This window comes from Sarcophilus harrisii, chromosome 4 (genome assembly GCF_902635505.1).
Source record: "Sarcophilus harrisii chromosome 4, mSarHar1.11, whole genome shotgun sequence".
Lineage (NCBI taxonomy): Eukaryota > Metazoa > Chordata > Mammalia > Dasyuromorphia > Dasyuridae > Sarcophilus > Sarcophilus harrisii.
In genome coordinates, this window is record NC_045429.1 from 218104746 (window position 1) to 218129714 (window position 24969).

Sequence of the window (24969 nt, forward strand, 5' to 3'; positions counted from 1 at the left end):
CTAACTTTTAAAAAATTCTGTTGACCATCTTAACTTCTTTCTTGTTTATTTTATGGTTAGATTTATCTAGTTTTGAAAAAGAGATGTTGAGATCCCCCACCAATATAGTTTTGTTGTCTATTTCTTTTCGCAGTTCACTTAATTTCTCTAAGAATTTGGATGCTAAACCATTTGGTGTATATGTGTTTAGTAATGATATTTCATTATCTATGATACCGTTTAGCAAGAAGTAGTTTCCTTAAATCTTTTAAATAGATCTTTTTTTTTTTTTTGGTTTTGTTTTGGTTTTTTGCTTTTGCTTGTTCTGAGATTAGGATCCACTACTCCTTTTTTTATTATTATTATTATTATTATAGCTTTTTGTTTACAAGACATATGCATGGTTAATTTTTCAGCATTGACCCTTGCAAAAACCTTCTGTTCCAAGTTTTCCCTTCTTTCCCCTCAGCTCCTCCCCTAGATGGCAGGTAGACAAATACATGCTAAATATGTTCAAGTATATGTTAAATGCAATATATGTATACATATTTATACAGTTATCTTGCTGCACAAGAAAAATTGGATTTAGAAAGAAGGTAAAAATAACCTGAGAAGGAAAACAAAAATGCAAGTGGACAATAACAGGAGGAGTGGAAATGCTATATTGTGGTCCACACTCATTTTCCATAGTTCTTTCGCTGACTACCCCTTCAAAATTTTTTTACATCAGCTGAAGTGTAATAAATTCTGCTTCAGCCTTATACCTTAACTATGTATGTGTATCTCTGCTTCAAATGGATTTCTTGTGAGCTAGAAATTGTAGGATTCTGGTTTTTAATCCAGTCTCTATCTGCTTCTGTTTCATGGCAGAATTTATCCCATTTCCATTTACAATTAAGATTACTAATTCTGCTATTCTCCAATTGATGGGCATCTACTCATTTTCCAGTTCTTTGCTATCACAAAAAGTACTGCAAGAAACAATTTTGTACACGTGGGACCTTTTCTCTCCTTTATGATTGCCTTGGAATACAGATCCCCATCTGTGGGTCAAAAGGTATGAACAATTTGATAACCCTTTGCGCATAGTTTGATTGATCTCCAGAATATTGGATCATTTCACAATTCCACCAACAGTGCGTTTGTACCCCAGTTTTTTCCACATCTCCTCCAACATATATCATTGTTTTTTCCTGTCATCTTAGGTATGAGGTGGAACCTCAAGAGTTGTTTTAATTATTTGCATTTCTCTAATCAGTAGTGATTTAGAGCATTTTTTCATACGATTGTAGATGACTTTGATTCTTCATCTGAAAATTGTCTTTTCATATCCTTCGACCATTTATCAATTGGGAAATGACTTGTATTTTTTTTTTTAAATAAGTTTTTATTTGACAGAACCCATGGCAGGGTAATTTTTTACATTTTCCCCTTGCACTCACTTTTGTTGTGATTTTTCCCCTCCCTCCCTCTACCACCTCCCCCAGATGGCAAGCAGTCCTATACATGTTAAATAGGTTTACAGTATATCCTAGATACAATATATGTGTGCAGAACTGAACAGTTCTCTTGTTGCATAGGGAGAATTGAATTCAGAAGGTACAAATAACCCGGGAAGAAAAACAAAAATGCAAACAGTTTATATTCATTTCCCAGTGTTCTTTCTTTGGATGTAGCTACTTCTGTCCATCCTTGATCAATTGAAACTGAGTTAGATCTCTTTGTCGAAGAAATCCACTTCTGTCAGAATACATTCTCATATGTATTGTTTTTGAGGTATATAATGATCTCCTGGTTCTGCTCATTTCACTTAGCATCAGTTCATGTAAGTCTTGCCAATCCTTTCTGTATTCATCCTGCTGGTCATTTCTTACAGAATAACATTCCATAACATTCATATACCACAATTTACTCAACCATTCTCCAATTGATGGGCATCCATTCATTTTCCAGCTTCTAGCTACTATAAACAGGGCTACCACAAACATTTTGACACATACAGGTCCCTTTCCCTTCTTTAGTCTCTCTTTGGGGTATAAGCCCAGTAGAAACACTGCTGGATCAAAGGGTATGCACAGTTTGATAACTTTTTGAACATAGTTCCAAATTGCTCTCCAGAATGGCTGGATGTGTTCACAATTCCACCAACAATGTATCAGTGTCCCTATTTTCCCACATCCCCTCCAACACTCCGCATTATCTTTCCCTGTCATTCTAGCCAATCTGACAGGTGTGTAGTGGTATCTCAGAGTTGTCTTAATTTGCATTTCTCTGATTAATAATGATTTGGAGCATCTTTTCATATGGCTAGAAATAGTTTCAATTTCTTCATCTGAGATTGTCTGTTCATATCCTTTGACCATTTATCAACTGGAGAATTCTTGATTTCTTATAAATTAGAGTCAATTCTCTATATATTTTGGAAATTAGACTTTTATCCGAAACACTGTCTGTAAAGATTCTTTCCCAGCTTTGTATTTCCCCTTTAATCTTGTTTCTGTTGGTTTTGTTTGTGCAACCCCTTTTTAATTTAATGTAATCAAAGTTGTCCATTTTAACTTTAACAATGCTCTCCATTTCTTTTTTGGTTATAAATTCCTCCCTTTTCCATAGATCTGATAGGTAAATCATCCCTTGCTCTCCCATTTTGTTTATGGCATCATCCTTTATAATCAAATTATGTACCCATTTTGACCTTATTTTGGTATTTCAATTAATTTTACTAATTCTGCATTTCCTGCCATCCTATTTTTCTCAAGTTATACTTTTTCTCTCTCCTTTCACTCTTTCCCTTCTCACCAATATATTGCTTATGACGACCACCTCCCTTAATCTGTCCTCGTTTTTTTTTTTTTTTTTTTTGTTCCCCTCTCCTTTTATTTCTGCCCTCTCTTTTATTAGCCTCCTGTTTTCTTTTCCCTTTCCCCTCCTACTACCCTATAGGATGTGACAAGTTTCTGTATCAAACTATATATGTTATTCCCTCTTTGAGCCAATCCTGATGACATTAAGGTTCAAACAATGCTCATCTCCCCTCCTTTCTTTGGGATTTACATTATTATAGGATTATAATTATATTAATTGTAGTGGCTCTCACATAGATTGAAGTTGTTGTCAATCAATATTGGAAGCCAGAGATGTCCTGTAGTTCTTGATCTATTATAGACAGTTCTTGCTTTATGTAAATTTGCATCACGCAGATTCGGCCTGTTTTGAATGTTGTTGATTCTAAATTTGGCTTTTTTTCATTTGGGGGAGAGGAGTTGTTGGTACAGTATAGTAAGGATGTGCCACAATTTTAGTTGTAGCAGCCTACTTCATGATTTGATCAATATGAAAGAGAAATTGGTGTTACAAGATTTAAAAAATTGTTCTGGTATTATTACAATATGTTCAATTGATTTTCATTCAATTACATGCAGTTCTTTTATGCTTAAATTATATTTTATCCAAAGGTTTGTGTGTGTGTTCAAAGCTTAATTTATATGTTTTTCTTTGAATGTAATGAAAAAATTTTGTATATAGCTTTTCTTTTTCTTTAAATGTTATAATTAAAAATAAAATTTCATGTAATCAGTCTAATGACCACTTTAGTATGTTGTCTATTAGATTTCCTAAAATTATTCAAGCAATTACCATTTAAAATATTTTCTAATTTTTATAGAAGCTACAATTTTGCTAGAATTGATGAGTTTTTCCAAATTACTAAGTATTCATCAATAGTATACCCATTTTAATATAGTGAAACAAAAACTGAGTGACTTGGTTGATAATGAGAAATGAAACCTTTCACCTCATGATTCCTGATTCAGATATTTTCTATGTAGAAATTAGAAAATCATTGACCACTTGACAGCTGTTTAGTGGCTTGTAGTTTATAAAATTATTGGCTTTGGTTCAGTTTTTAGTGGGCAGGTGTTCTATTCACATTTTTCATCCATGACCTAATTGTAAAAACAACCATATATACAGAGATAGATGGGTTTAGAGAAGCCTCTCTGGTCCCATTTGGTTTTTTATTATTTTTTTTTAAAAAAAGGATCTTATAATCAGAAATGCTGGAAGAAGTCATTTTAGACTAGGATTAAGGTATACACAAGGGTTTTTGTGGAATAGCTCTTATTTTTGTTTGCTGACCTAATGTTACTTATAGACAAACTGAGATTGTTTCTCTTACTAAGGAAGCATATGGACTTTTGGTTCTGTTTAAATTTACTTTATAATAAATAAACATTTACTATTAGAATTTTGATTTAGATAAACATATTTAGGCAAAATATATTTGTTTATTTATCCATCCTAACTTCCTTTAGTTGGGTCACTGAAAGTATTGTTAACACCTGCACATTTGAACCAAGGGAAAAATGGGCTTTAACATCATCTTTCAAATTTTGTTTTGGTCACTTTTAAAATTTCCAAGTAGTCTTTATAAGTTGTTAAGTTTGAAAAGCTAATCAGATTCTTATTAGAGGTAATTGGACAATTACTCATTTCTGATTTATGAAGGTATAATCCTACCTAATTATTTAATTGCTATTAAAAAAAATAAAACAAAACACCAAATTCTCCCTTGATATTTTGAAACTCAGTATGGTACTTAATTTTAAAATTATTCAAGTGCATCTCCCATCAAATTCATATTTAGTCAGAAAGATATTAGACAGTAATACAACATCATGAAAAACATGTTAGTTCTTATGTCAAGAAGACCTGGGATCAGATTGTACCTTTTATGCTTATTAGCTCTGCATCATCCTCTGAGTTTCCATTTCTTCATTTGTAAAAACGAAGGAGTTGGTACTCTTTGGCTTTAATTAAACCCCAATTATTATTTTTTCTGACTAAATATGAATTTGGTGGGATGCATTTTTTCCCCAATACTCTTTCCTGAGCTACCACACACTAAGATATTGTAGAACTTTGCCATTTCTATCTTCAGTTCATTTGATGGATGAGGAATTGGATATTTATAGTAAGATATTCTGTAACTATTGCAAACTCAACATATACAAAACAGAAATCAGATTTTCCACTTCACCCGCAAACTTACTTCTTACTCTTCTTTATGTTACTATTTCTTTGAAGGGAATGGACATCCTTATAATCACCAGAGTTTACTAACTGAGTCATCTTTCAATTTTTTTCACTCTCACCCATTACTATATTTTTCATATGTTGTTTCCTTTTGGTGTCCAGAAGGCATTTAATTTTTGGTTTTATAAGTGCGTTTGGTAAATAGCAAACTATTAATAAATGTGTATTAAATACAATTGAATTATTTTTGTTACTTATTTTTTCTGGCAAATTTAGACATAACTTAATTTTAAACGATCCATTTGTTTAATCTATTTCTCAAATACCAAATTTATTTATAGAGGTAGCATGGCATAACTGAAAGTGCATTTAACAAATGCCCCTTTTGGCCATGTCCAAAAACGGTTCTCATTTTGCATGGTAACTTTCATCTCATAGGAGGTGGATAATAAACATTTCTCACCAACAATCTTTAAGAATTGTGATTACTCAATTTATGGGGATAAAAGTTCTTAAATATTTCAGTTTTTTTTTTTTTTTTTTTTTTAACAAGGTGATTGGTGTCCTCCTAATACTGCTCACTTCAACTCTGTATCATTTCATATGTATATGTCTTATCTGGTTTTTTTGAAACTATATCCCTTTTGTCATCTCTTCTGACTCAAGTTTTCCATTACATTTACATACCATATTACATACCAATTCCTTCATTGATGGGCACCCAGTTTCCTTATTCTTTGATATCTTTGGAGTTTGAACCCATTTGTGGTTTTAGTAGGTTAAAGGTATACACAGCCTATTCCCTTTTGGTGTACTATTATCTTTCATTCAGTATTTTATTAATAATAACATCAGTTCCCTTTTTTATATATTAGAATTCTTCAAAAACTCTAATTTTGCTTTCCTCATTTTGTTTTTCACGTGAAGCTTTTTTCACTTGTTCATTTTTACTTGGAGTATTCAGCTTAGTTATTGCAATATCTTTTTTTTCTTTTTGTATTTCTATTGTATTTTGTTATTGTTGTTGTTGTAACTTGGTCATTTTGGTTATATTGGATTCTGCATGACTTTATTTGGGATCTTCTTGACAAAGATATTGTAGTACTTTGCCTTTTTCCCCCAGTTCATTTTACAGATGAGGAACTGAGGCAAATAGGTTAAGTGATTTGCCCAGGGTTACACAGCTGGTAAGTGTTTGGGGCCAATTTTGAGTTCAGGTGTTCCTACTCCAGGTCTGTGCTCTATCCAATGTACTACATACTTTCCCTGAATTCTTTGACTCCTTTTAAATTTTTTTATCCTTTATTTTATTTCTTTCTAGGTTTTCTTTTTTTGGAATATTTCATTCTCTTTTTGTCAGTTTTTCTTTATCTCTCTATAACCTTTGACAATGTCGATCAACCTCTTCTTGATATTCTTTTCTCTCTTAATTTTCTGACATTGCTCTCTCTTGGTTCTTCTCTTATTTGATCTTAGATTCCTTTGCTAAATTTTCACCCAGATTATTCTCATTTACCTTATATTTTTCCTAAGACTCTTTGCAGTCACTTGTCTGTTCTTTCTGCATTCCTTTACTTGGTGATATTGTCATTGTTCATGGAATCAATTATCATTTTTACATACATAATTCTCAGATTTTTTTGTCCAATCCTCACCTCTTTCTAGCCCCTTTTATCTTGTTTCTCCAACTTTCTATTGGACATCTTGAACTGGATATCTGTAGACATATTAAACTAAAAATGTCCTAAACTAACTTGTGTCTTTCTTCCTGTGAGAAATGCTAAAAAGTTGAGTTTTCACAGTGTAGCAAGCTTAAGAGAGTGTGGGATTGTAATATTCTTCTCTAAAATAATAATGTTTTCTGGGAGCAGGTTTCTTGGGGGGCTTTTGGGAGCAGCCTTCCTTTCAGTTCGTAATCACAAGTGCAGCCAGGGATTAAAGTCCAAATCCTTTATTGTCTCCTTCAAAGTCTTATCTCCTTCACTTGGGGCTTGGCTAGTTTTCTGGAGGCTTTCTGGATCTTGTCCACAGGACAGCCTGCCACCACTTCTCTGTCTTCTTTAGTTCTGCCGGACTGCCTTCTCTGGCTTCTGAATCTCCTCAACTTCCAAAGGTTTGTGCTTGAGCCTCCAGCCACAACAAAGGTGGATGATGGAATGAATCTGTCTCAGCCTCAGAAAGCTTCTAGTGTACTTATCCTCTCTGGCTTTGACAGCTCCTCTGTATATGTTCCACACTGAGTATACACCAATTATTATATCACTAGGAATCATTATTTGTTGTAGGATTAAATCAATGCTAAACTAGATTTAACCATTGTCTCCTCAATTCCACTTAGTACCTTCTTTCAAGTTCTGGCCCATAACATCTCCTTGTAGGTTCAGATCAATCATACTGAACCATGTTAATTTAGATAATTATTGTCTCTATCAATTCCACTGTCTTAGTACCTTGTAAGAATTCTAACATGGGATAATGGGTACCACTTGACTAAGAGGTTTTCAGAATGTGAGAGGTTAAGGAAGATTTAAGATTCACAGAACAATTAAATTTCAGTAGAAGCCTTGAGCAAACAAAGAATTGGGGGAAAGGAGGACTAGGAAAGCACAGATGGATTCAGCAATCAGAAATAATCTTGTGGTTTTGAGAAAACCCACCAATTTAAGATAATAGCTGATCCAGTCCAAACTACTTTGGGTCAGTAATGTGATTCAACCAAACCATTACTGTGCCTGCTTAATAGGCGATTGAATATTAAACAACACATCCCATAAGAGGAATTTCCCACCATTTTTGAACATGGAATGTATGATGGGCTGGGGGGGGGTCATATTTTATACCTATTTTGGGGAAACATGTAATGAACATATCAGAAAGATTGTAACCTTGAAGAAACTGATCAATCCATTCTCTAAAGGGTGGAGCTGTGTCACACTACCAAGTATAAAGGTTCTCCCACTTCTGTGTTCAACGATCCCTCTTCCCGAAAAGGAGTGGGGCCTGTTTCTGGCAAGAAATGTTAAGATGGTTTTAAAAAGATTTTTCTTTATTAAATTTTCCTTTGATACTTGACTTTGTGTCCAATGTATTTCTAACATCCCTAAAACTTTTGCTCTTTCATACTGCCCTTTTACTTTTGGAGGAGCTTCTGTCTTCCCAGACCTCCAGACTTACAATCTAGATGATATCCTTGACTTCTCACTCTCATTTCATACTGTCAATCATTTGCTAAGTCAGTTTGTATTTATATCTTCTTCTAACACATGCCCTTGTCCTGTTTATTGGATATCAATCAGTTTATTCTCTATTCAGCTGTCTAATTCATCTTACTGAAACACAGAAAATTTCATCCTTGTAATAATTAACTCTACTGATTTTATCTCTGGCATCAAATATAAAATCCTCATTTTTCTTTTAAAACTCTTCCTAACTTGACTCTTTCATGTCTTTACAATTATTTTTAAAATATATATTACTTGTCCTCATAGCTTGTATAATCCATTGATACTAGTTTCCTTGCTGATCCTCTAATAAGATACATGATATCCTGACTTCCCACCAGGCTATACTCTTTAGGACTTCATCATGTCTCCAGGAATCTCATGTTTACCTCAGCCTTATTACTCATATCTCATTGATATTTTCTAACCTTGGTACTTTCCTGATTGGAGAATAGAGCAGTAGTGAGTTCCTCTTAAAAACTCCATTTAAGGAAGGTATCCAAACTAGTTAACTCTTTATATCCCACCCAGCTGCACTCTTTTGGAATTATCCATTTTGCTCTTGGCATTGAGTATTTTACCTTCCTGCTTTTCTGGTTCCTTTTGTGTGTTGTCTTTCCCCATTGGATTGCAAGATCCTTGAAAGCAGAGATGTCTATTTTATATTTGTCCTTAGGATTTAACAATTTCTTAATGTTTATTGATTGACAGGATATTTTACTAGCTGTGCCCTCCATGTCTTGAACTTTCTCCTTCCTTATCTAGCTTTTTGTCTTTCCTGGCTTCTTTCACATCTTTGCTGAAGTCCTACCTTTTGCAAGAAGCCTTTCTTAATCCCCCTTAATCTTAGTGTCTTCCCTCTTTGATTATAATTTGTGTTCCCCTTATGTCTCTCCTTGTTTCTCTGAGGTCTTAAATATTGATCATTCCTTATGGATCAGTAACATTTCATTATAGTCACAATTTGGTTATCTTTTCTCCAAAGATGGACAGACAACTCCTTTATTTCAAATTCTTTACTATTTAAAAAAAAAGTGCTGCAGTGAATATTTTTAGTTTAGGTTTCTGCCAAAGCCCCACCTTCTACAAGAAGCCCTTCTTCATTTTGATGCCTTCCCTTTGAAATTTTCTTCAATTTTTTTTATATATGTCTTATTTATACCTAGTAGTTTGCATTTTGTATCTCCTACTAGACTGTGAACTTGAGTGGGAACTTTTTCTGCTCTTTCTTTGTGCACTAAAGTACCTTGAACTTAATATATGCTTTAATGAATGCTCTTTGACTTGTTGACATCACAAGTGAGGCCTTCTTGCCTTCCACATTGAGCTTTTTATACTGCAGTTCTCTTCTTTTCATAATAGCTTTCAGTTACAGGATTTGGCACTAATGACTGATTTAGCACTCATCCTACTATAATTCATTTGTATGATTCAAAGATAAAAATCCATATTCTTGACATTTGAAATTCTTCAAAGTCTTCATTTTGTTTGGTTTTCTCACTCTTGCTCCTTTCTCTCTGTTCACTACCAGGTATCTTCTCAGTAACATGTTATCTTTGTTATCTTTATATCTTATAATGGAAAGATTGAACCTGGTTAGGAAAATCTGAGGGAAAAAAAATCCTGCTCCAAATACTAGCTGAGTGACCATGGACATGTGACTTAACTTTTCTGTGCCTCACTCTGCTTATGTGTAGAGTGAGAAGACTGAGTTTTATGATTTACAAGGTTCTAGTTCTGAATTTATGGTATTTGATGCAAAGATTCTCTCTCCATTCACCAAATCAATGGTTTCCCTTCTTATAATTTCTGCATTGATTTTTTTTTTTTTGCACAAAAGCTTTTTATTTTGTTTTTGAATTGTTTATTTTATTTGCTTTTGATTGCCTTTGTACATTTTTTAATTAAAAATTTTTCTCCTTGCAGTTTTGAAAGTTTGATTTCTGTGAAACAGTAGGCTACTTATTTTCAGTTGTTCTTGATTTTTACTTTTATAGCCTCTTTCTCTGATATACTTTTTATATGTCTTTTAATCAGTTACCAAATAATTGTTCTTTTGGTACAGACATAAGATTTTATTTTTAGGGCCTGAAAGGGAATGGCAGAGGAAACTTCCATCATTACTCAAATCATTGCCTGCTTTGCAATTTAAAGTGACTTGTTCATTGTCATATTGCTATTCAAAAGCTGGACTTGAATTTATATTTTCCTAATGCTGAAGCCTGTTCTTTATCTATTATTCCCCTTGGTGGTTTTTTTTAACCAAATTATTGCTTGATGAAATAATTTATTGTCTGATAATGTATCTTTTTTTCATTAATTTGCTTGAAATGTTTGATCTTTTCTTCAAATGAATTTATTATTTTGTATTATATATTATTTTATGCTAATTTGACATATGTTAAGTATCTGTCACTTTTATTGTATTGTTTATTGAATCTAGTCATATCGTTTGTTTTTTCTTAGGATTAGCAAAGTAATATAATCAAACTTAGTTTTTAATATTTATGTTTGTCAAGAATACTTGATTTTTTTTTTTTTTAAACAGCTTCTTGAAGGAAGTTTTGCTAGAGAAGTCAGTCATGAAGTAGATGGACTTATTTTTCAGCCTATAGGGGTAAGTTGAAATATATATTATTAAAGTGTTTGCTTTTCTCATAATTTTTTAAGACTAAAAGTTCACAATGCTATATAATCATTTTTGCTGTATGTATGGTAAAAATTACTATGATTAGAATTTATTCTCTAAACAATTATTTGAAGGTACTTTGCCTTATAAGGCTTGCTTTTTTAGTGAAGAAATATCCTTATAAACCATGACAGAGCCAGTCATAAGGTTGGGCTGGTTTGTTTTCTGCTAATATATTGTATTTCATTTGGTACTGACCCTGTCTTTCACAGTCCTCTGCTTTCCGTCTCTTCTCCATGCCATGACTTGTTTAATTCTGCTTTCGGGTCAGGTATATCAAACTCAGTAACTGGTTTTATTATATACCAGAGGTTCTTAATCTTTTTTTATGTCAATGTACAGACCTCTTGGGCAATTTGGTGAAATCTATATATCCCTTATCAGAATAATGTTCTTAAATGTATTAAATAAAATACTTGGGATTACAAGTGGAATAATCATTTATACTAAAATACAATTTAAAAAGGGAAAAAAAAGAAGGCTTATGGACATTAAGGATAGACTGAAGTGACTTTGGAGCCTGGTCCTGAAATTTTTTAGTCTGGGTCATTGCTCTTAATATGCCATTTGTATTTTATTTAAGCATATTTAAAATATGTATTTATTGTAGCATTAATAAGACTATAATCAGTATAACATGATATGATGTATGAATATCAACTGAGTTAAGTATTCAATGTTTCAGTATTTCAAATATATGTGATTTATAAGTATATTAGTATTTTTTTGTCAATGTAGATTTTATTCCACTATTAGTCTTCATGAATGTCTGTAGCCACAAAATTCTTCATTTAGTAGCTACATGTCTAGTGATGGCTCTCTCTAATTAGCTACAGATTCTCAATGCAAAACAGATTGCTTGGACTATACTGGAAATTTAAACTGTCTGCACTGTGCTTGTATTCGGTTATATTTACATCATCAAAATATTAATTGGAGTGAGGTGAATTCCTTTAAGAAATGGAGACGAGAACTCACCCATGATCTCAACGATAGATCCTGGGAATTTCAGCACATTGATTTTAATGTACTTGTTCATGATTACTGTTGGAATCTTTACAAAGTCTTAAGACATTTCTTTACAAAGTCTTAAGACATTGGAGTTGATTTGATCTTAGAAGAAGATATTTTGGGCCAGAACTTGAAACTAGGTACTAAGTGGAACTGATTGAACAATGCTTGTGTTCACACCTTTAGAGAGCTCATAAGTATCTAAGTACTCAATGGAGTTCACAGTGTAGGGCTTAGTCCGAATTCACACCTCCCTTGAAGTTCTTAGGGCCAGAGAGCACTCTGGGAGATAACCCAGAATCTCTCTCCCTCCAGAAGGTGGAGTTTACTTTTGGGAGATCACATAAATATAGGGAGCTTTTGAAACTTGAACTTACTTCTTCTGGTGGAACTGACTGGAGGTACAGAGAGATTCATTGCATCTTCCAACTTGGTGCTGGCTGGAGGCTGAAGAAAGCAGAGGCAGAAGCCAAGGACAAAGCTGCAAGATCTCTTGGAGACAGGCAGAGAGATAGGCCTCAACTAACCGGGCTAATTTGGAAGGAGAAATAAACGTTTGCATTTTTACCAGCTGGCTGCAATAAATGGAGTAAATTATTTATTTCAACTGAGACTAAGGCTGCCTCCAAGAAAACCTTCACAGAAAACCTTCACAGATAACAGTGTTAATAAATATTTGAGGCAGGATTTGAAACCATTTTAATGTCTATTTCTAACTCCAAACCTATGCATTCATTATGCTTCAGCTAACTTTGCTTTCTTTACTAAATAAGGAAGAGAATCCTTTATTTCCAAACCAGGAAAAAAATTTTTTGTGGATTGAAAAAATGGATTGTCAAAATGGCTTTTTTTAACTTTTCTTTGTCATGAAATTTTAGTGTAGCTACCCTAAGTTTTCCATTTATAATGTGGCAGTTTTACAAGGCAATGTAGTATTCATAAATTTGTCACAAGAGAGGAATACTTCCTTCCTTTTCTCCCATTTCCACATAAATCTAGTGGCTGGTGCTTTAATGTGAAGGAATCATTAGCATACATTTATAGCTATTTTAAGTTTTTTTTTCCTTCAATTTTCCTGTATTCCCTTGAGTTAAAATTTAGTAAGCCTTCAGAAGATAAATTTTATAATTCTTATCTCAATCTGAGTTTACTCTTCCATGGTTTAGAAACTAATTGCATCATATTAAATTGAGTAAGGATTGAGTTGATATGAACTCCAGGATTAACTTTTTACTTAGTGGTTACCTTTACTGTCTCATTAGTGTATTCCTGTGCTTTGTCCTGAGTCATTTTCAAGGTACACAGTGATTGGAAATAGAGAAGGCTAAGTGAAATATAGTCACCTGAAAGATTCTGTTGTTTTCAAACATTGATAATTCTGTCTCCTTTTTGGCAAATGAACTTAAATATATATTGGCTCCAAATTGAATTTTCTCTTGCAAATAGTGTTTTCCTTTACTCGTGTGTGTGTGTGTGTGTGTGTGTGTGTGTGTGTGTGTGTGTGTGTAGCTGATGGAAAAAAAAGAATAGCTAGCTGATATATCACTTACGTGAGATAACTTGTTTTAGGTGATGCATTTTTGCATTAATGTGTCTGGATATAAATGCTTTCAATGAAATAATTTATATAACAGACTAAAGGAAGATCCCTTTTAGAATCCTTTGTTATTAATTTTTACATTCTGGAGAATCAGCATTGTAACATGAAAAATTATGAAGTGTGTCACTTTATAAATCACTGTATCCTCAAGTGAACTTCTACTGAATATTGGTGTATGGTATAGATATTCAGTTAGCAAGATTAAGTGATAGTAATATTTCCTCCACATATTATGGATATTTAATTAAATAAATAAAAAACCTCAATAGACTTTTATTATATTTAAAATAGGTAGTTTAAGTCTGGTGCTGTCATAGGAATTATGGAATAGAGCATGCACTTTCAGATGGACACTATATTGTTTGTTTTACTTAGATATTTCTGTTACAAGAGATCTTTCATGGAATTGAGGTAGTTTATAAATGTTTGTAATAAAAAACAATGCATAGTGATAGAACCTCGAATTTTAAAAAAAGAAAAAAAGAAGTGAGGCTCAAGCTTAATCATATTATTTATATATGCTAGAGCCTCCTTGGGAATGAGATTTTCATGACAAGAAGAGTTAAATTCTGATAGTTGAATAGAAATTAACCTAGTTCCTTCTCCAGATCATGCTTTCATGAAGTTGATGATGATATTTAGTGTTCTGCTGTACATATTTTTCCCCTTTAAATATATGAAGTTTTAGAAATGTAAACTTTTTTTTTTTTCCTGGGCTGTGGAAAGATCCAGGCTGAGTCAGCTGTAGAAGGCACAGATTCTGCTATTACTAATTTTCTACATCTTCATGTCATCTTCAAGAGAAATTATTACTTGTTAGTCATGTTTATTATTAAGCACCTATATATTGTTCCAGGCACTGCTCTATTTGCTAGGGATAAAAAGAAATGTAAAAGATAGTTTCTGCTCTCAAAGAGCCCACAGTCTAACAATGGAGGCAAACTATATAATTATGTACAAACTATATACAGGAAAAATTGGAAATAATCAACAGAGGGAAAGCATTAGAATTAAAAGGGATCAGGAAAGGTTACTTGCATAAGATGGGATTTCAACTATGACTTAAGTGAATCCAGGAAGCAGAAATGAGAAGGGAGAAAATCCTAGGTATGAGATAACCAGTGGAAATACTTGGCGTTGAGAGAGAGAGAGCATGGAGGCTAGTATTACTGGATGAAAGACTAAGCCAAAGATTCTTAACTGAAGGTTGTAAGAAGGAGCCACAGAAAGCTTAGGGAGAGGGATAAAAAAAGTTTTAAAAGTCATTGTTGTGAATGGGATAAAACCTGCAACAGTGAGGTCCAAGTTGGGGTTATAAATGGCTTAAATTTGCAGGGGATTCAGTAACAGTTTTGTCATTCTCCTGTGTCACTGAGCAGCATATGTGTGTAGGAGTGAATACAAAATTGACAAGACATTGTGAATTAGCTTCACGTGAATTTTACCAAATGTTTCATGACATAACTCTTTCCCTTTCATTTTCTGAATAGTTTTTATTTTGTGCCTTTATGGCTTTCATATCCATATCTTCTCTGAGTGATGCTACTACTTGATTTTTTTTTTTTTTTTTTTTACTGGATAAAAAACAGGTGCTAATTGCCTTCTTAACTTCTCAGTGTTCGTGAAATATTCTCTGTTCCATTCAGTGATATTTTTTTTTTGGGGGGGTGGTGGTGGAGATATACTCCTTTCTAAAGGGATTGTTGCTTGCCTCAAACCTTTCGTATTTTGTTTTCTGCTGTTTAAATAAAGATGACAAAATATGATATCATTTTTTAATTTGAATTTGAAAGATTTCTTCCCAGAAAGAATTTGAAAAAATTCTTCCCAGTTATTTTCACACCATGCCTACTTGCATATAGTACCCCTCTCGGTGTTTTCAGTTCTGCTTTCTGCTTGTTGTATTGTCTTCTCCCATTATAATGTGAGGAATGGTTTTGCTTGCTTTGTATTTATCCTCTTAGCACAATGCCTGGCATATAGTAAGCACTAAATAGAAGCTCTTTCATGAGATCTTAAATATCGATTTGAAAAATGCCTCAAAAGGCCATCTAGTTTGTTCTCATTTTCTAGATGAGCTAATAATAGTTAACAGGAGAGTGAGAACCAAGGAGACCTATTTAGAGGTCATTCCAATTATGAGGCAATCCCATGGGACAAATGTAGAAGTGGAAATAAGACTTGACAACTGATTGGATATGCAAGATGATGGATATTGAGGAATCAGGAATTAATGCTGAGATTGTAAACCTTTATAATTCACAGTAAAATGGTACCTTCAACAGAGAAGACATAGCATGATACTGGACAGAGATATGCATTTTTTAAAACATGCTGCTTTTAAAATATCTGTGGGAAATTCATTTTGAAATGGCCAATGGATGAGTCTTTCATATAGACCCATGGTGAACTCATCAGGTTGACAGGTTCTGCAATTAGTATTTTAATTCCATATCCTTTGTTTTGTCATGAGGCATTAAGGGTAGTAGGTAACTTGGTCAGTAATTTGATTGGTTCTTGTTGACTTGAATGATAATTTTCAGCAAATGTAAATAAAGTTAAATACATATCTGGACTAAAGGATTTTTTTTTTATTGCCATTAGAAACAATCTAAGTGGAATTATTAGGTTTTTTTCCCCAAGCTGTAAGCATTCTTTAATTTAAAAAATAAATTAACATATTTCAAAAGAATTCTGCCTGTCTTTGGCTCCCTGTGAACTCCCTTCTGTTCTTTTCTGTGTATTTTAACAGGAGAATCACTGATGTTCTTTTCTTCAACTTCTTTTGTCATCATTGGCGCTTAATCTCATCACTTAAACTCCCAGTTCTCTTGTAACTAAAAATAAAGCAAATGAAATTTCCTTTATAACAAATAGGCCTAATCAAGTAGAAACAAATTCATGTGGTAGCCAAAAATATTTCATTCTGCTCCTTGAGCTCCTTGAGGCACTTGGGTTTCATAGGTCCTCTGGAAATGTAGTTGATCAGAATGCTTCCTTCTTTCACAGTTTTTTTTTTTTTCTTTTACATTTTATGTATTGTATAGATTGCTTATTTCACTGCATCATTTTATAAGACTAAATATTCTTAAAATAATTTTGGAAGTGACAAATAATTTGTTGGAGTTTTGACTCATCACCATTGGCAGTAAGGACAGTTTTGCATTATTTTTAATGGAAATTGAAATGACAGACATGGAATTATGTTAAATTTCTGGAATAATTTTCCTACTTAATATTTATTTTTTTGTTGGTAAAGTATTTTAAAACAAAATAGCTATAACTAAGTGACCCAATTTAGTAGGAATTCTGAATATATGTAACCTTTCTCTTTTTATACGATAGGAAGGAATAAAGAAAGGAAGAAAAAAAGAGAATGAGGAAGAATAAACTATAGATTAAATACTTTTTTGCCTGGCATAGTTCTAAGTGCTAGAGATACTAATACAAATTGAAAAAAAAAAAGATCATGCCTTCAGGGAATATATGATATGATTGGGAAAGATAACACATAAAGCTGAAAAGTAGTGGTGATAGAGAAATAAAGGTGTTAAATATGAGGGCATGAATTTGAATTCCAGATAAAATCTGGAAAATGAGCCTGGAGAGAAAGAAGGCAAGCCAGTTTGGTCCTCTTAAAAAAACTGGAAACTCCTGTAAAAGGGAAACTTGATCCTTGCAGAGGGATTATAGGCTGAGGGAAGTACAAGGTTGAGCCTGAGAAGAGAGGAGACATGGTTTTTTGAAGGCCAGAGAACAAATAATTCTAGGAGTCACAGAACAAAAAGTACTTTTTAAAAAGACTTATTTTCTGCTTGATTCTCTTGATTGGATAAAATTGATGAAATGTGTTGGTTTCAGTGAATTCCTGCTGACCTCCAAGCTATGTGTATAAACTAAACACAAGGTAGTGTTGAGTAAGCTCAGTAAATCTTCCTTGGTTTAGAAGGGATCATATCTTGTCCTTAGCTGTCTTTTCACCCATAATTCCAGAGTGCATTTGCAGTAATCTTACACAGAAGGGTCAGTGAAACACCCTTTGTTATCTCTGACTTTTGTTTATTGGATTTTTTTCCTCCAGAAAAGTTGTATTTTTATTGTAATGGGAGACTTTGGTAACATTTGCCTCTTAATTATTTAAAATAAACAGAAATTAGCTTTGGATTAACCTGGAAACAGTAGACAAAATTCATAGAATTTTTTTCAAATCTGCACCATTCCTGGTATTCCCAGATATTGGTAATTAATTATAATAGAGCAGCACAGTAATTGCCCAATTACTGATCCTCTTCTCCTCTGCAACCTGTGGATTATTTATTTGATAATGATGTATGGTAGACTTGTGGGGTTTTTAAGGTTTGAAGTCAGAAATAATTGCTAATAGTTTCTGCTCCAAAGTGGAAAGGGTTGCTCTGATAGGTGTTGAATTCTCCTGTACCAGAGGCCTTCAGATAATAGCTCTATGAAATCTTGTTGTCAATGTTGTATTAGAAAAATTGGTCAGTTGTGGTTTAGACTTTACATCCCTTTTACTTCTAAGATTTTGTGATTCATTTGTTTCCAAAAGTAAGAATAATTTCACCTTAATTTTAACTATTTCATTATTCATAAATTTTTTAAGATTGTGGACTATAAAAGTCTAATCTGTAAACATTTAAAGTAACAAATATGTTTCATTATACTACTGACACTTGAAGGAACAAAAGATAAGAAAATTTGTACCCAAGAGTTTAAAGGTAGATTTATTTATTTAAAGAGATGGGGATAGAAGAGAAGTCTCATGATGTTTTATTGTAAATATGCTATTAAATGAATTTATTAATATCCCCATTAATAATCAGTTTTTAGCTGATGCAGCAATTTAAAGTAATTTTTCTTTGGGAATTGTAGCAAGGGTGTTAACTTTAAAACATATCTCTAAGACATTGTTATTGAATTAATATTTTTCTCTATTTATCATGGTCTTAGCATCATTTGCTTTATCACCACAAAAACTGAAGGGTTCTGCATAATAAGTCTATGAGCCATTTTATGTTTTCTTTGCTTTACATGATATAATTATCAAATAATTCATCAATAATGCAATTAGCCTATTGGTATTGAACCAGTAGTTAGCCGAGCTAGTTAATGAAACAATAGACATAGACTATTTAGGCCATCCTTAAAGATTTCTTAGTTTGTGTTTCATTAGCATTGTCTCTTGGACTCCAAGATTACTTCTAATCTGTGTTGAATTAGAGAAGGAGAGGGAGAGGAAAATGGAGACAATGGAGAGGGTGGGTGTATGTGTTAAAGTCAGTATCCCTGTTTCATTTAGACTGGAAGTTTAGCAGCCATTCATGGACGTGATTCCAATATTATCTGTTATGGAAGAACCTGTTCTGTTTTTCAGACATGTACTTCCTTAGCCTATTGCTCCCAGGGAATTACAATATTAGTGTCAGATTTACTGTGGATACTCAATCATCTTTTAACCCTATTGCAACTTAGAAATGCTGAGCTAGGATATTGCTCTAGAGATGACTGTCATTAGACACAAATAGGTGTGTGTGTGTGTGTGTGTGTGTAAAATTATTCTCTGTATACTTTCTCTGGTGCAGATTGTATCTATCCTTTATGGTTAATTTTCATAATTGACAAAATAACTTATTTTCTCAAAGTTGTTCTTAAAATAATACTGCTATTATTCTTGGTCTCTTGGTTCTGCTCATTTCATGGAAAAAAGTCAGACTTAAATAATTGGAAAAATATCAAGTGCTCCTGGATAGGTTGAGCGAATATAATAAAGATGACAATACTCCCTAAACTAATCTATTTAGTGCTATACCAATCAGACTTCCAAGAAAATATTTTAATGACTAGAAAAAATAACAACAAAATTCATATGGAATAATAAAAGGTCAAGAATCTCAAAAGAAATTAATGAAAAAAAATCAAATGAAGGTGGCCTAGCTGTACCTGATCTAAAACTATATTATAAAGCAGCAGTCACCAAAACCATTTGGTATTGGCTAAGAAATAGATTAGTTGATCAGTGGAACAGGTTAGGTTTACAAGACAGAATAGTGAACAATAGCAACTTAGTGTTTGACAAACCTAAAGATCCTAATTTTTGGGATAAGAATTCATTATTTGACAAAAACTGCTGGGATAACTGGAAATTAGTATGGCAGAAATTAGGCATGGACCCACACTTAACACCGTATACCAAGATAAGATCAAAATGGGTCCATGATTTAGACATAAAGAGATTATAAACAAATTGGAGGAACATAGGATAGTTTATCTCTCAGACTTGTGGAAGAGGAAGAAATTTGTGACTAAAGACGAACTAGAGAGCATTATTGATCACAAAATAGAAAATTTTGATTACATCAAATTAAAAAGCTTCTGTACAAACAAAACTAATGTAAACAAGATTAGAAGGGAAGCAACAAACTGGGAAAACATCTTCACAGTTAAAGGTTCTGATAAAGGCCTCATTTCCAAAATATATAGAGAACTGACTCTAATTTATAAGAAACCAAGCCATTCTCCAACTGATAAATGGTCAAAGGATAAATGGTCAAAGGATATGAACAGACAATTTTCAGATGATGAAATTGAAATCATTACCACTCATATGAAAGAGTGTTCCAAATCATTATTAATCAGAGAAATGCAAATTAAGACAACTCTGAGATACCACTACACACCTGTCAGATTGGCTAAAATGACAGGAAAAAATAATGATGATTATTGGAGGGGATGCGGGAAAACTGGGATACTGATACATTGTTGGTGGAGCTGTGAATGAATCCAACCATTCTGGAGAGCAATCTGGAATTATGCCCAAAAAGTTATCAAACTCTGCATACCCTTTGATCCAGCAGTGTTTCTACTGGGCTTATACCCCAAGGAGATACTAAAGAAGGGAAAGGGACCAGTATGTGCCACAATGTTTGTGGCCGCCCTGTTTGTAGTGGCTAGAACCTGGAAACTGAGTGGATGCCCATCAATTGGAGAATGATTGGGTAAATTGTGGTATATGAATGTTATGGAATATTATTGTTCTGTAAGAAATGACCAGCAAGATGAATACAGAGAAGCTTGGAGAGAATTACATGAACTGATGCTAAGTGAAATGAGCAGAACCAAGAGATCATTATATACGTCAACAATGATACTGTATGAAGATGTAATCTGATGGAAGTGGATTTCTTTGACAAAGAGACCTAATTCAGTTTCAGTTGATCAATGATGGACAGAAGCAGGTACACCCAAAGAAAAAACACTGGGAAATGAATGTAAACTGTTTGCATTTTTGTTTTTCTTTCTGGGTTATTTCTACCTTCTGAATCCAATTCTCCCTGTGCAACAAGAAAACTGTTTGGATCTGCACACATACATTGTATCTAGGATGTACTAGGACATATTCAACGTATATAGGACTGCTTGCCATCTAGGGGAGGGGGTGGAGGGTGGGAGGGAAAAATTGGAACAGAAGTGAGTGCAAGGGATAATGTTGTAAAAAAAATTACTCTGGCAGGGATTCTGTCAATAAAAAATTACTATAATAATAATAAAAAAAAGAAAAAAGGAAAACTCTAAATGCAGTCATGAAAAGTCAGATATAATTGAAAAAATGATTGAACAGGACACTGGATGAATAATAGCAGTTCTGAAATTTTGAAGAGGGATATTTTGTCATTGAAATGAAATAATGACTATAATAGTTCTAGTCACTGATAAAACTTTGCTATTATTAGTTAATATTGAAATATTGCATTATGATTGGAAAGCTATTCTTTTCCCTTCAATTTCTAAGCCTTTTTTTCATCAAGGTTTTGTCTTTATGTTCCTATTATCATTGGCATACCTTATTATTTGACTTATACTAAACCATTTTAATTTTCACCTGATTTCCTTTTCTCCAGTGTATCAATTTTTTCCATCTTATACACTATAGGGAGATTACTTCCATGAATAAAAAATAAAAATCACATACGCTCCCATTTCCCCACCCTCAAACAGCCCTACCCTAAGACCTCCTTGGCAAAGCAGATCAGTTTCCCCACCTGGTGACCTGGAATAGTTATTTTACTTGAAATAATCTTTGATATTTGATAGACTTAGCGGGGGGGACTAAAAGCTTTCGAGTTTCATATTGTTTATTTAGGTTATGCAGAAGGAGCTTTAGTTTTTCTTTGATGCTTGACTTGTATACCATCATAAGTAAATCCAAGGCTGTAGAGCTGTCCTTAGCTGAATCGGTGAGGTGTCCTTCCTAAATATCTTTTAATTGCCTTCAATAGCTATGGCTACATAAAGCTCCTGTTGTCTGATTTCTTTCCAGTCTCAAACCTAAACTATCAAGATACAGTTCTGGATAGTCCCAATCTGAATGAGTATCCATACACTAATCCTAAAATTTTTTTCAGAGAACCACAAGACTTGAGAGTTGGTAGTCATGGCCATTCAGATAATTCCATGCTGTAACATATTCAGTAAGAAATTTGTTCGTGTCCTTCCCTAAATTATCCAAAGGAGACCCATACAATACTCAGAAGATTTCTCTAGTTCTCTCAAAATTATGTGACTAAGATATGTAGGTAAGAATGATGATCAAGTGGAGACTTCTTGACCAATAAGTTATAATGTATTTGTTAAGGTGGAAAACACTATAATGAAAATGCAAATCTGGAATTGTCTGCAACTCATTTAGCTAGTCAGGATAAATATAAAGCTCAATAGCATTCTAGGCATAGAATACAGTCAATGAACTTCCTTGGGATCAGGAAATTCAGTGTCTTATAAAGGGAACACCAAGGATGCCATTGTGACTAGATCACAGAGTATAGCAAGAATGTTAGGTCTAATGGGGCAGCTAGGTGGTTCAGTGTATAATAGAGCACCACTCCCGAAGTCAGGAGGACTTGAGTTCAAATCTGGCTTTAGACACTTAACATTTCCTAGGTGTGTGACCCTGGGCAAGTCACTTAACCCCAATTGCCTCGGGGGGGGGGGGGGGGGAGGGAGAATGTTAGGTATAAGAAGATTGGAAATGTGAGATGGAGATGTTATGAAGAGCTTTGAATGACAAAAGATTTTATGTTTGATTATAAAAGTGATAGGAACTTATTGGACACAACTAGTGGTGATAATATAATTAGACCAGTACTTTAGGAAGGTTACTTTGAAAACTGAGTGGAGGGTGTACTGAAATGGGAAAAGGCTAATAGTAGGGAGACTAATCAGCAGTAGTTCAGTTAAGGTGATGAGAATTTGTATCAGGCTGGTAACAATGTTAGAGAAGAAAAGGGGATGTATGGAAAGATTTTTAAGAAGGTAAGGTTGATAGTGTGTTGAGAGAGAAGGAGGAGTTAAGGATAGCACCCAGGTAGTGAGCTTAGGTTGCTTGGAGAATGGTAGTACCCTGTATAGTAATAAGGAACTTTGGAAGGGGTGGGGGTTTGGTAGAAAAGATAATGAGTTCAGTTTTGGACATATTGAACTATGATATCCAGTTTAAGATTTCCAACATGTAGTTGGAGAAATCAGACTAAAGCTAGTAGAGAGGCTAGAGTTGATAAATATGTTTGAAGATCATCAGTATAGATAAGATCATTGAATAGTGAATCCATGGTAGCTGATGAATTCATAAAATGAAATAGTATGAAGCTAAAAAAGAACATAGCCTAAGACACAGCTCCTTGGAATACTCATGATTAGCAAGTGTGACCTGGGTAAACAGAAAAAGGAGACAGAGAAGTGGTCAGATAGGAAGAAGGAGAACCAGGAAAGTTTTGAGTCAGGAAAACTTAGGGGAGTGATCAATAGTGTGAAAAAATGCAGAGAAGTCAAAAACGATGAAAATTTAGAAAAAAACTAGCCGAAAATTTAGAAAAAAACTAGCCAAAAATTTTCACTTATTGTGAATTTTTCTTTTATTTTTTAAAAAATTTCAATGGTATTCTTTTGAATTTTTATTTTATTTTTTTAAAAAAATTCAATGGTATTATTTTTTAAATTACATGTATCTTAACAGTTTTCAGCATTCATTTTTATAAGATTTTTGAGTTACAAATTTTTTTCTTCCTCCTTCCCTCCCTTCCTCTCTTACCTCCCTCCTCCCCAAGACGACAACAATCTATACATGGACAATCATTTCAACCATATTTACACCCTTATATCTTTATTAAATTTCTTCTAAATGTTTTTGGCCTAATGTTATAGCCAGTCACATTGTTTTTAGGTTTTTTGAGTTTTCTTCAATTGCCTTACCTATACTTTCAATTACTTTTAATTATTTGCAAAATTGATTATTGTGATTAATATATCTTTATCCAAATTATTATAAAATCATTAAACAGCACAGGGCCAACTACAGACCCATAAAATGCTTCACCTGAAACCTTCAAGTAGACCATTATCTTGTAATGAATTCTTTTTTTTTTTTTTTGTATACATGTTAAAATATATGTTAAATCCAATATGTGTAAACATATTTATACAATTCTCTTGTTGCACAAGAAAAATCAGATCAAGAAAGAAAATGAGTAAGAAAACAAAATGGAAGCAAACATCCAAAAAATTGAGAATATTATGTTGTGATCCCCATTCAATTCCCATAATCCTCTCCCTGGCTGTAGATGGCTCTATTCATCACAAGATCATTGGAACTGGCGTCAGTCATCTCATTGTTTGAAAGTCATGTTCATCAGAATTGATTGTTGTATAATATTGATGTTGCTGTGTACAATGATCTCTCCTGGTTCTGCTCATTTCACTAATGAATCCTTTTTTCTTACATTTAGTGATTTGAGATTGTTTAGAGAAAGGAGAAAGTAAAAACAGCAAGACCTGTTAAAAAGACTATTGCTAAAACTACAGATCAGTTATCACGAGAAATGTTTGGCTCTTCTGCTTAAGAAGTAGGTTGAGATATAGGTATGCAACACAGTAGCAAAGTGCTCAATAAACCCCCAAACCACATATTTACCCTAGTAAAGAACTATCTGATATAATTGGAAAACAGTCTGACTGAAATTAGTTATATCATAAACAATGATAAACTGCAAATCGATCTGACTTAGATACCACAATATAAGCAAATAAATTACTATTGATTAGCATTTATATAATGCCTTAAGTTTGCTAGGCAGTTTAAAATTATTACCTCATTGGATCCTTATAACAACCCAGGGATATAGAGATTGTTATTATCGCACTTAGATATTATTTTACAGATGAGGAAACTGATGCAGAGTTAAATGAATTGTCCAAGTTAACTTAGCTATTAAGTAACTGAGGCAAGATTTGAATTCAGGTTTTCCTGATTTCATGTTAGCTCTCATTTCCTGTACTGGCTCTCAAATTAGGGGAACAAAAAAGAAAGCATTATTTGTAAATCTGGATAATTAAAAGTTCATGAATAAATGACAGTTAAGTAAGTT

At 33.3% G+C, this 24969-nt stretch overlaps 1 protein-coding gene across 3 annotated transcripts in view; it reads left to right on the plus strand.

Moving 5' to 3' along the window:
- The window catches only part of RNGTT (RNA guanylyltransferase and 5'-phosphatase), a 368631-nt gene that overhangs the window by 175710 nt on the left and 167952 nt on the right, over positions 1-24969 (plus strand). For 2 of the 3 annotated variants that reach the window (XM_031964539.1, XM_031964537.1), the window contains exon 12: positions 10783-10851. The exons of the other annotated variant lie outside the window; for it this stretch is intronic. In XM_031964539.1, the coding sequence (XP_031820399.1) occupies positions 10783-10851 (69 nt within the window). The remainder of the gene's footprint in view (positions 1-10782; positions 10852-24969) is intronic. 3 annotated transcript variants of the gene reach the window in all.